The 13,190-nt window shown below is 42.8% G+C and overlaps 1 protein-coding gene across 6 annotated transcripts in view; it reads left to right on the forward strand.

The window, feature by feature from the left end:
- SLC6A6 (solute carrier family 6 member 6) overlaps positions 1 to 13,190 on the forward strand; it is a 93,341-nt gene that overhangs the window by 47,580 nt on the left and 32,571 nt on the right. For all 6 annotated transcript variants that reach the window (XM_036391115.2, XM_036391117.2, XM_036391113.2 and 3 more), the window contains 2 exons: positions 11,523 to 11,762; positions 12,348 to 12,482. In XM_036391115.2, the coding sequence (XP_036247008.1) occupies positions 11,534 to 11,762; positions 12,348 to 12,482 (364 nt within the window). In that variant the 5' untranslated portion in view covers positions 11,523 to 11,533. The remainder of the gene's footprint in view (positions 1 to 11,522; positions 11,763 to 12,347; positions 12,483 to 13,190) is intronic.

Below are 13,190 nucleotides of genomic sequence, written 5' to 3' on the forward strand. Positions count from 1 at the left end.
CCTGAGCAGAGTGAAACAGTGGAATGAGTTGGGTTGTACAGTCTCCACACTTGGCCAGAGCTTGACCAGATAAGGCCATCAGCAAGCCAGTCTGATTTTGATATTGGCCTTTCTTTGAGCAGGAGGCTGGGCAATGTGACCTCCAGAAATGCCTTCTACCCTGAATTACTTTATGGTTCTGTTTAATACCCATTTCCTGTAGTGATTCAGCCATAGTGCTGTGCATGTCATTAACTCCTCACTCCCTGTCATACCTGCATAGAGCAGGAGAGACCTCCTGAAGGTCAGTGAGGAGACAGAGATTTTACTTACATGGGAACAATATCAAGATGTAAACGGTGACCTCAGATGAGATTAGTAGGTGAAATTTGGGTATCTCTGAAATTATTTGGAATTTGTAGCAGGATTTCACTTGAGTTCTCTTCAAATCTTCAGTAAGTTCCAACTGAGTTATCAAGTTCCAAATTATCAACTGAAGAGTTTAAAGCATAATTATATCAGGAAGTATTTAGGAGTAAATATCACCTTTTTTTTTTTCCTTTTCAGTGACAAATCTCATTCTCTAGCAGCCTTGAAGAGAGCTTTGGGGTATTTAGGATTTAGTGAGCCACCAAGTGCCCTGGCTGGGCCGTTACGTGCTGGTTTCCTCATGTGGCTGTAACCACGTGAGGGAGTTAATGCTGCACAGAGCATCTGCTCCTCAGCTCAGGGCCCTTCCAGCCCTGCAGCTGTCTGCCAGAAAGCTGGGACGTGCACAGGGGCATCTGCCAGCTCCATCGGGCAGCAAATTTTCATGGTCAGCCCATATGTTAGCCAAAAAAACGCCCTTTGTCAGAACAATGTTATTTTAATTGTGCTGAGAGAAAGCAAGATCGCACTCAGATTCACCATATCGGCCTAGGGGATTTTGGACAATGATGTAGCTATTCTAAGGCAAAAAGAAATCTTCAAAAACTCCCTTGGTGAGAAAAAGACATGGGAATATTTCATTGGGTTTCTCTTTCAAGTCTGACAAGATAAGGTGCATTCTCTCCATCTCTCTACTTTATCAAAAAGTATATTGTTTATGTAAACACCTGATTCCCATCAGGTTCTATCAAAAGTAAAGTTTACAAATGGGGCCACCATAGTGCATTGAAGAAGGACTAAATATTAGCAACCAAAAGCTTTTTTTGTCCCTTTTTATACAAGACAGGATTCTAAAATCAAGATTTAACAGGATGGACTTGCTTTCACTGCTGCCCTCCCTTTTCTGTAACCATATAAATACTCTCACCTCATACAGATCCTGCTTAAATGATGCAGGGTAGTGCTCTTTCAGGTGTGAAAAGGGTTTTGTGCCTGGTAGAGGGAACATAGTAATGGGAGGTACTGTTGCTCAGTAGGGTTGAAGTTCCCTTCTCCACTGCTCTTTGTGCAGTACACAAGCAATAGGTTACAAGTCAAATTTCATGGACAGATAGTATCCAAATGTGGAACTTCAAGCAGTGCATCTGACTTTGAATCACTTAGGTGATTTCTCCTTCTGCAAAGCTATCACAAGTTCGTGTAGCTCTTGTAAAGATCACTTCCAAAAATTCAGACAAGTCAACCAAAGGAAGTCTCTCACTTTCTGCCATTACTTCGAATGTGAAGTGGTTTTGTTACTGTCTCAGCTGCTTGTCAGGTGCCTATTGTTTAAAGTGGAACTGCAAACAATTTCCCACCTGTCCATTATTAGCTTTTGCATAAGAAAACCAAGTAGTGAAAAATAATTGTAGTGATGATGGAGACAGCTTTAGATAATAAATTTAATGTGCCATATTGGTATCCTATTTGAGTGTGTTCACAAAGATGAAAATGCACTAAGAAAAATCCTCAGCTGGTAACAGGAGTAAGTTCAGTTTATAGTAGTCAGGCCAGGACTATAAAAGCAACCTGCAATGAAACCATCAACTAGCATTTGTTTGAAAAGATAAGAAGAGATAGAGAAAAATACTAGGCTGTTCACATCTTGTCATGCTGTATTTGGGGAAGCTTACCTGCAAAAGCCAACAAAAAACAAGTAACAAGTACCTGTAGGCTGTGAGATTGACCTTGGTATGAGGGTGGGACTGCAGATACTTGTGTCATGTATTGGAGTCAGCCTTTGCTCTAATACGATTCCCTTTGGAGGCTGCAATTCAAGAGTGAATTCTGTGAGGCTTTTGTCCAAGTCGTGTGTGAGCCCAGGGTTTTGTTCCTCTTGGGGTGTGCTCTGCACTTTGCAGACCATGGTATGCAGAAGTGGTTTATGTGTTAGTTTCCTTGGAAAAGTGAAGTATTTGCTCTGGCACTGTTTGGTTTTCATATCTCTTGACATAAAAATGAGCACAGCTCTCGGTCTGTGAAAGCAAATGTCAGAGACCCATGGCAAAACTGAACTGAAAATACACCTCTGGTTGGGAATCAGTCTGAATCACATGGTATTTAAAAGCATGGTGGTTTAGTGGTCAGTACCAAATGATCTATTTGCAACTCAGAACTTTATTTCTTTATTTTGATCAAATAATGCCTATTGCAAAGCCTGTAGGACATAATGCTATTCCTTCTCAAATGCCCTCCAGGAGCACAGTGAGTGGCTCTGGGCAGTCAGGGAAATTGAGAGGACGGGGCTGCAGCTGGAGACAGAGCCAAGGCTGTTCTGGGATTAAACAAAACACGCCATTGTCCGGCCGTGCAAGCCAGCACCTGGCACCAGCTGCAGGAGAGCAAATAAATATCATAGTGGCTACAGAGCTTCACATTTTTGTGTGTGTGAAAGTCAGTGTTTCACCAATCTGTTTTGCAAAGTTGTGCTCTCCCTGAGCTTGTTCATCATCTTTGCCACTTCTTCTTTTTGCACGTCTCCTGCCGACCCGCTCGTGCTGCTGCGCTGCCGTGTCAGTGGTTTCAATTTCATTTCCGGTGCGAAACTTCATACGCCTAATGTTTTTGTTCCTTTTTTTTTTTTCTTGTTTTTTGCTTGAAGGAAAGAAAACAACAGTAAATTAAACCTCAAGGTGCTTAGGAAATTTCTGTGGCTGAAGGCCTGTGAGCTGAGGTGCCCTGGCAGAGCACCCCAGTCACCTGAGTACCCAGGTTCATCAGCAAAGGGTTGATACTCCACTTCTTAAAAGATTACAGCTCATTTCTGTCACTAAATCGTATTTTTGCTGATATTTACGGCCAGCATGGAGGAGAAGTCAAGGCTAAAATCAAAAGTAGCTCACTCTCACCATTAAGTTTTAGTGCTCATGGCCCAGCCCTCAGGGCTTTGTAACCTGCTCAGATTTTATAGCCCTGTAATGGGACTAACACTGCGGATCAGATCGCGTGTGTGTAATAGCTGTTTTCCTGGTGCAGGTTGGCTGGCTGCTTTCCACCCACAGTGCTGTGTTGCACAACTCTTCCTTCCATTAATGTACTCTAGAAAAAAAAAAAAATCAGGTGTTGAGCAGATGGGGCATGGGAACAAAGGAGAAGAAAGGATTGTTCCCTTCCACTGATGGTGTGGGGATCTAGATTTCTGGGAATAAGGTACTGTGTGACATGTTTGTACAGCTGCCACAGGTGGGATAAAAATCTGTCCTCAGTTATTGCTTAAGATGAGTGGATAGAGGCAGTAAAAACACAACTCTGGCTTTGTGTGGAGGTGGCCTAGGCAGGTATGGCAACAGCTGATCAAAGCCATTGCTGGGTATAGAAGACTCTACTTGTTTCTCCAAAAATGTGTAATCTTACACATCCATCTGTTTTTTACTTAGTTAGAAGTCATAATGAAAAAGTAGAGTACTCCTTAATTGTGAGAAAGCCCTGAACATTAGCATTGGTAAACTCAGTTAATTTAAGGCTAAATTTAGAATTAGCATGAAAGAAAAAATAGGTGAGGGTGAAATTATTTCTCTCCAAGAAAAAACTACTTTGATATAATGAATTCATATGTTTTATTGCACATTTGCCTCACTAAATGACTACTTTATTGTTTATCTTCCCTGCTCAGGGGCAGTGCTCCATTATTGTAGCATGGAAATTGCTGTCTGACATTATCATGTGTTGCAAGTGCCTTGCAGAAGTGTCACATAGGATCAATACACTATTAATCACATGCAAAAAATTCAATAGGCACAGTGCACACCACTGACTGTTTGAGTTCATAAGCTTTGTGAGCTTTAGGGAGTTTGCCTTTTTTATAGCAGGATGAAGGACATCCCTTAATTGATTTTGATGTGTTTTATTTGTGGCAATAGAAATTATTTAATTGACACCAGGGCTTGATAGAGAATTTCAATCCATTCAGATGCAGACCTTCAGAATTGAAAGCAAAATACAACAATGCTTGTTCCCTTGGTCAGGTGTGTAACTTCAGGGTGCAAGGAGGCTGAAGAGTTGAGGATGTGCACAACTTGTTGAATCTTCTTCAACAATGCCCATCTTGCTTGGAAAGCCATCAGCTTGCTACACCACATGGATAGAATGCATTTTGTTGAGGGCCCTCTCATAAGGACAAAGAGGTGGTGTCACCCAGTAATGGTTTTCCACTTTGACAGTGGGTGAGCTGGTAGAGCAGAGGGAGCAGGCAGGGATGGCAGTGGGAAGCTGGTGTTTCTTTCCAGCCTGTTGGCAGTCAGGAGGCTGTGAGCTGGCACACCCAGAGGCATTAAACTGGGTCAGCAGTTGGCTTCAGGTGAGCAAACCCAAGTTTTAACTGGTTGCTCTCCTGCACAGAGTTACCAGCAGCTTCCCCTCAATCTCTCTGCCAACCCTTTGCTCCTTCCCCTTGGCTGTCTTTGCCAGAGCGACCCCTGGGCTTCCTTCTCTGAGGAGGGACAGAGCAGGAGCACCATGGCTCTCCAGGCAGGACACTTGGCATACAGGAGCCACTGTGAAATCCCACAGGGGATTTCAGTAGGACAGAGTCATGACCAGTGTGGCTCAGTGTGCCAGAGCTCCACTGCATCCCCTGCTCCTCCCTGCTGACTGCCAGCACTGCCCTGTGCCGTCTCCTGAGGAATCAGGCTCCATCCCTGAGGCTGGGGAGCATCATCTTTGCCTCAGCCCCTGTTTAGGGTCAGGGTCATGCTCCCTCTGAAATCCATTGGAATTTGTGGGTATTCTTTTTCCTCCTTTCCACCCCACACAACAGAAAAGGAGTTTTTCATTTCCTCCTGTTCTGAGTTTAGTTGTAACTGCTTTGTTCTTTGACATAAATAAGTAGAACAAAATGAGCATCTAGAGTATTATGTGACTGCAGATTTTCTGCTGCTGAAATCTGAGCAAAGATGCAGGATTTTATAACAGCTCGGTGCTGTGACATGGTGCCTATTTGAAGCATTTGAAGAACATGAATGGAAACAGCAGCAAGAAAAAAAGCATGTAGGGAAAAAAGATACCTTTTGTCCAGACCACAACTGATGAAAAAGAAATTGCATTAAGCCCTGGGCTTTTCTTTCAGAGTAGTCTTCAGCTTTATAAAGAAGTTCATTTTCCTCCTAGAAAATTTTCAGTAGCAGATTTTCCAGTCAGTCTTAGAAGACTAAAAAAAGCATCACAGTGAAAGAAAAGGAAATGATGAAGAAGTGAGAAGGGAGATGGAGAAAGTTGGAGCAAAAACTAAGAAGAAAGGACAAATGGATTCTAGGGTTTAAATAACAACCCAAACCCAGGGAAAGGTATACAGAAATAGAGGAGTCCATTAAAGACAGAACAGTGAGCTGTAGTTCAGGGAATTTTTAGAGGCACTTTTTTAGAGGAAGAGAGGCAGTGTGTGCAGTTAAGAGAGTGGTGTTATTTTTCAGAAATTGTAGATATCTTGTTCAATGAAGCAGAATGAACTTGGATGTGAATTAGGGACAATAAGTGAAGTCAGGTGCTCCTTGGATACTGGTGGGGCATTGAGGTCTGGCAGACATAAAGGCTTTTTTTCCCTCCAGATCAGAAAAACTTGCACTGAAGCCATGAGTTTGATCAAGGGGCTGTTTATTTTAATCATGTATCGATTGGCTTAACCACACTGCCCTGGGAGGGAGGGAGAGCTGTCAACATCAAGAATTACAGCTTTCAAAGTTCCAAGTAATCCTAGGAAATGAGCCAAACATAATAAATGCAGTTTTATTTGGGACGTGATCCTACTACTGTTGAAATCAATAGCAGTTTTTCCATTGCTCTCAATGAAAGTGGAAGCTGCTTATTTGAAGACCAGCTCTGATCCAGCAATCAGGGCATCTAATTTTGAAATATTCATGAATGTGAATGTAAAATAATAATAATTTTTTAAAAGAGCCAACCCACAAATAGATCGGCAGTTCTAGGAAAGCTCAGTTTTTAAGGGAATAAAATTTATTTCAATTTGCAGAATATGAAATAAATTACAGAAAAATAAGAAAGATGGCAATGTCTAAAGAATCAGTGAGCTTAAACAGGGTTAGAAGAATTAATTATAATGTTGTAAACTGATGTCTTTCAAAAGTCATTGAGGCAGAAAAGGGTGAGACAGCACTGAGAAGCTCAAGATATACATTCCGCACAGGCTGAACTTACTAGAGAAGGGTCCTTGAAAGCAGAAGTAATGATGATATTGCAAAAATAGTCCATTAAACAGTGGTACAGCCATACAATTATTCTTCAAGCAACATTCTCATCAAGGTGAAAGACACTCTCAATGTGTACTTTGCTTTTAGTTTTCCAACAGAAAGAGATGCTAGAAAAAAACACATTCAGTTACCACTCTAGTCAGCAATTCAGTATGCTGTAACTTTAATCAAAGTTTATATGCATGACCAAAAAATAAGTATCTGCATTGCTGTGGTTTCTGGTGTTCAGATGCAAGACAAGGCATGCATTTTAGCATGTGTAAATATTTACAAACACATATCTGTGTTTTTAGGCAGACTTTGATTTTCCCATTTCCATCAGCATTTGGAAAAATACTGTTTGAAAGGTTTGATTTTTAGTGACTATTAAATGAGGTGGCATCCATGATGTGCTTGTCCTCGAGGCTCCTCCTGGAAGGTGTTGCTGTGCATTGGTTGCTTGTGTTCGGCTGTAAGAAGCTTGGAGAGGATCATTACTGTAATCCCAAAGCAAAAACTGAACACAGTGTATTTTCAGATGTGTAATCCATGGGTTGTCTGACAAAAAAAGTCAGTGGTTCAGCAGTATTCAGAGTTGTGTCTGTTTTGACAGCCAGCAGCTCCTGGCTGTGCTGGTGGCCTTCCCTCATGGGCATGGCTCACCATCTGCCCCCTCTGTGCAGCCTTCCCCTTCCTCTACCCCTCATCTTTTTTGCATGTTATGAGGGATTACATTTCAATGCCAGTATTTTTTTAAAGGGTATGGGTTATCTGAGGTGCAGGCTCCTGATAGGTGTAGCCCAGGGGATGGCCCAAGCCAAGCTGGCTGTGAAGGCACTCCACTTATGGAGGTATTTTCACCTGTGCATCAAAGACTGATCAGTCATGGGGGGCAGCAAGAGAGCCTGGGTTATTGCAGGGTATTTCACCTGATGAAATTTGTGCAAGGCTCTCCTGTGGAAGGGCCTCCTGGCTGCACCAGTGAGCAGATACTTAAGAAGTGCAAAGTGCCCATGCTTGATCCCCATTCTGTTTTTCCATATTTTACCAGCAACGATTTGATAATTGATTACTCCATCCTCAGTTAATGATGTTTGGTCCAGTGTATGTGAGAGCAGTTCTGGGCCTGGCCCAGTCTGGATTTTTTTCTCCCCTTGCTGTCGGATCAGGCTCTTGCAGTGTGACTGGGCTCAGCCTAGGGGCACACCATAAATAGCAGGCTTGACTGCTGCTTTTTATTTATCCATATTGAGTTCATCAGACGAAGCCAAAGCTTCCTGGGGCCATCTGAAGCTTCCTGGAGGGGGTACTCTCACAGTCAGATGTGGCTCCTGGAAGGCAGACGTGTGTCTCTGGGAGGCAGACACATGCCTCAGACTTGGATCGCTCCTTTTGGACTCTGTGGTTGTAAGAGCATTTTTTCACAATATATTTCCTTGGGGGAATCTGATGGACTTAGATCTCGGATACCATCCCCACTAAGTGATACAGTAAAAATAACCTATTATTCTCTGGTTCTGACCTGGGCGGTGACAACATATTGTTTCAGCATCTCTGTCAGACTATTTCCCTTAAGAGCCATTTTAGCCTTACCCAGTGGGACATAGCTAAAGGAAATGAAACTCCAACCGCATTAAGGAAAAAGACAATGCCTTTCACTAAACAAACTTACTTTTCTTGGCTTTTCTTCACCAGGGAGAATCGCCCGTACCCCCCACCCTTGCAGCCTTTGTAGACAGTTCCTGTAATTGGGAATGGCTGGGTGGACACCAATGGTTGGCAGCAAAGGGGGATAAATCCAACATCCCTTGAACGTGACATGGGCTGGGACCACAGTCCCAGGTGGCCACTTAGTGACAGTTCCTGTGGTACTGGTGGACAGTACGTGCCTGCCAGCCACAGCTGCGGTCTTCCAGACACAATTGGGATTTTAGCAAGTCTGTACACAGTGAAACTGGGCTGTTACTAATTTTGCGCAAGCCTTGGATAGGTAGTGTGCCCCTATTCACTACTGAGAGCTGGTCACTGCGTCAAAGTTTTGGTGGCTCATCTCCTGCCACCCATACAGTGAAATGACCCCAAAAGAAAGCATGACCTTGAGGGTTCCTGGACTAAGGGAGAGATCACGATCTGTCACCACACTCCAGCTAAGGCTGAAGCATAATTTACGCTTACTTATTAGGTTTTCAAGCACAGCCATTAATTTGGGGTATCTTGAGACAAATTAGAAATCCCTTTTTATAACGCAGTTCCACTCAGTTACAAAGAAAGAGTCTGGAAAGGCACCACTTGACATTTTGTGTGCAGCTAATTGGGACAAACCATAGGGTGATCACCTTGTCCCAGGGAGAGTCAGGGTTTACAGAATGCAATCAATTGGTCAACCTTCCAAACTGTGGGTAGAACTGACTAACACCTGGGTCAAAGTAAATCCGCAGGCAAGAGGATTAGAGCTGGCAGAAAAATAAAGAACTCTGTGTCACAAGATAAAAGTAGATTGCAAAAAATTGCAATCCTGAAGAGTTTTTAATCTTTGAGGTGGCTAATGCTGAAGGTCTCCTTAGGTTTTTTTACATAAGGGGAGCCTGTGTTCCCAGTGGTCTGTTTCAGGGTATTTCCAGTATCAGTCTCCACAGGGAGTAGTTAAGCTCCTATTGCAAACCTAATCCTGCAGGGATCTATAAATCTATATCTCTGTGCCCTCTTAAGCAGGTTTATGGCTGTCCCACTGGTTCACCAAAAAACTGTGTGAAAAAAAGAGCATACCCTAAACACTAGGTGAGCCTAGTGAGCCTCTCTCTTTTGCACGCTTTCTCCCTCTGTTGATGAGTGTTTCAATAACCCCTGTGAAGAACAGCTTCCATGAGACAATCCAAATGCCCTCCATTCCTCAGCCCAGAATAGCCTGTTGCCTGATGGTTGTGACATGCTCCAGTAAGATGAAAGATAGGGATTCAAGGAGCACAAATGGCAAAGAAAGCAAAAATGAGCTTTATCCATACCTGGTAGCTGTTGCAGAGAGAGCAGGACCTCAACCACCTCTTTGAAGAAAAGCAGTTATGTCCACTTCTTTTTTTCTCCCTCAAGAGAGGACTCCAGGAGTTTATGCAGGATGGTGCCTGTTTGGGGTTTGGTGTGAGATGCAGGTGTCTCAGGGAGGTTAAGGCTGCTGTGAATCCCTTTTAGAGGCACCTCCATTAATCTCCATTCATGATAACCAACTCAAGTTAGGTACAGTGAATTAAGCCCAAAAGCAACTAAGTGCCTAAAGACTGTTACAGAGCCAGCCCTACCATTTTTATTCCGTTACTGCTTTATCTCATACCATGTCTCTAACAGTGACCAACAGGAACTATTTTGGTGGGATATGCCCTGCCTTCATCCCCGTGCAGTGGTGTGATGGTCCATCACCTTGTGATTCACTTTTTCCTTCTGTGAGCTCTCTCTGCTGTTGATCACGAGGTATTGCAGTGCTCGTGTCACCAGTGGCCTGGTTTAAAAACCAATCGAAAGTCATAATGATTAACGTTGTGGAGATTAAAGTCCCTCTTCAGATCATGGCCTGATAGGCAGCTGCTGTCACAGTGCCTGCTTTGGAAGGCCACCAGTGAGGTGAGTGTGGAGCTGCTGTGGTTTGTGGCAGTGTTAGCCCTCTGAAACTTTCCGTGGTGAATGGAAAGCATTGCATGTACAGTGATGCATATCTATCTCAAAATCAAGTGCAGATTAAAAACTTCCTGCAGAGCTAATGTCAGCTCAATCCTCGGGTCACTGCCACAAGCTCAGTCAGGTTAGAGATCAAAACCAGTGTGCAGGTATGGGGGAGGCTGGCAGCTATCAAACAGCATAATCTGCAGCATGATTTTTTTATGACTATACTCATAATGGCATGTATAAGCAGCGAGTGGTTGTGATCTGGAACAAACTTGCTTGTTTGCCTGGTTCTGGTGAAATTTTCAGTATCAACACACATTGCAAAAATAACTGGTCAGAGCCAGCTGAAGTTGCTTGAGTTATGTGGGGAATTAATTGGCCACATATGCCTGACATCTCAGTTAACATAAAAGCTGTGAGTTACTCCTAAATTGTTTTCATTAGAAAATCTTGGTCAAAAAGGCACTTGTTAGAATAATTCCTTCTGTTATTATTTTTAATGTCTATGATTTTGATAATTAATTATATATATAAATTATTAAACCAGCTATGATTTAATATGACTTTTTAATTAACTAAGGAGCCATCATTCTCAGCAAACTGTTTCATTGCATAGGTGTGCATTTCACAATAATTGAATATAAAGGCTTATTTTTGTCCCTTTATTGATGTCAAGGGAAGACAGCACAGTTATGAAAACGGAATAAACTGAAAAGATTCCTTCAGTTCCTGCAGGCTGATTAGAAAAAATGACTTTCCATTGCAGTTTTTATGAATGTATAGTTTTCTGAAAGGTTTATAGTACTTGAGGGAATGGAAATTGCAGGCAGTAAATGATACAGGATTGCTCAAATTATTGGGAAGGAGAAGAACGGGTTTTATCTGGAAAGGTGAGATTTACTATTCTGTATTTCACATAAATGTTTTAGAAGGAGCCAGATGCAGTGATTTGTACTTTATTTTGGTCATGGAAGCAGCGTTAGACACTTGCCCAGGAGCACCACGTGCAGGAGCCGGCACGGGGAACGCTGCTGGGGCAGCAGGTCAGCAGCGAGCAGTGCCAGAGCTTCACGGTGCTCTGCACCGCTCTGCCTGCACAGAGGTGATCACACAGTCAGGGGGACTTTGCCTCTCCTGGTCAGTGAAGTCATCAGAAGTATTTTCCTATCTCAGCTTAATAAACAACACTGTTTTGTATAGAACGAGTTTGGCTAAACAGTTCTTGCAGTGTTAGAGAGCTCAGCTGGAAAGGACCGCTTAATAAACCCCTCTTGGTTTTTTTGTTCTTTTTCTGTGTAGAAAGCAGAAATATGGCAACAAAGGAAAAGCTTCAGTGCTTGAAAGATTTCCACAAGGACATCCTCAAACCTTCCCCCGGCAAGAGCCCGGGGACACGGCCTGAGGATGAGGCTGAGGGGAAGCCGCCGCAGCGGGAGAAGTGGGCGAGCAAGATCGACTTCCTGCTGTCCGTGGCGGGGGGATTCATCGGTTTGGGCAACGTCTGGCGGTTCCCGTATCTCTGCTACAAAAACGGCGGAGGTGAGTTCTCATCCACGCCCAGCAATCACTCTCTGTGTCCCACGCTCTCTGTTTTCAGTGCCTTCATCCAGTTAAGACTGTTCATACCTGTGTTTTCTGCCTCCCTCACCAGTCGTCAGGAGAGATTGTTTCATCACTGAATAGTTTTTATTAAAACTCTATTAGGGAAAAAAATGCAGCGATTTCTAATGTTGTGCTATTGAGCCTTTCCTGCTCTTTTACTTCTGCTACAACTGAGTTTTAACTAGAAGATATGCTATTAATATAGACCATTAGGATTTCAGACCAGGGGATTTCAGAATAAGAGCAGTCTGAGCCATATGAAAGTGTTGTGTGCCTAATAATCTGCCATTGTTATTGGAGATATTCATTTTAAAGAGGTAAGAATATGTCCTTTCCAGCCTATACTCATTATTTTTGCAGAAAAAAATGAGCAAAAATACCCCAGAATAAGACTATTGCATAGTGATATTAAATTATCAAATACCTTTCTTTGTTTATATGTGCCTGTTGCCACTTTTTTTTATGATCTTGCATAAGTTCATTCATTTAATCTCATTATGTACTATTGTATTTTCTCAACAGGTGCATTTCTTATACCTTATTTCATTTTCCTGTTTGGGGGAGGTCTTCCCGTGTTTTTCCTGGAGGTGGTGCTAGGACAGTATACCTCCGAAGGCGGAATTACATGCTGGGAAAAGATCTGCCCTATTTTCACTGGTTAGTACATCTTGTTGTGCTTTGCTGCTTGAAGAGCCCTCTGTAAGCCATATGTAGCAGCACCATTCCCCTCATGTCCATTAACTCAGCTATTTGCTCTAGTAATTAAGGGTATGATATTGGTTCCTGGAAGGGTAGAAGTCAAAGAGTCTGAAGGACAAAGTGAGATATTGATTTTGATGCTATCAGCTTGTTAACTGGCAAAACTGCCAATAACCAAGAAAGAAATTGCATATTGTGCCTTTTAAGGCAATTGCACATTTTGTTTACAGGTAGCAGAGAAAGTGTTGTCTTGGAAGGCTAGATGGCATTAATGAAACCATCTTTGAAGTGTTATTTTGGTCTGGAAATTAAAATCCATCTTCCATTTGAAAGTTTCTCATTGGCATCATCTGTCTGCTACTGATGCAGTCAAAACCTGGACAGCATTTTTTGGTGGGATTCAGGAACAGGGCTTTGGTCATAACTGAGCGGGTCCTGGCAAATGTTGGTCTGATATTATCAAAGGGCCTTTGCCTGCTCAATGCTCACAGGAACAGTGTGAAGGCTGCTCTGGAAGTTAACTAGAAGGAAAAATGAAAGGTTAGAAAAATGACAGAGGATGCCTGTCTTAGATTGCCCTTTACAGCTGGACAGCACAGGCAGAATAATTTGAAATAACTGCACTAAACATGAGGCCCTGTTCAAATCCCATTCGGAAAGAGTGGG

This window comes from Molothrus ater, chromosome 11, assembly GCF_012460135.2.
Source record: "Molothrus ater isolate BHLD 08-10-18 breed brown headed cowbird chromosome 11, BPBGC_Mater_1.1, whole genome shotgun sequence".
Classification (NCBI taxonomy): Eukaryota; Metazoa; Chordata; class Aves; order Passeriformes; family Icteridae; genus Molothrus; species Molothrus ater.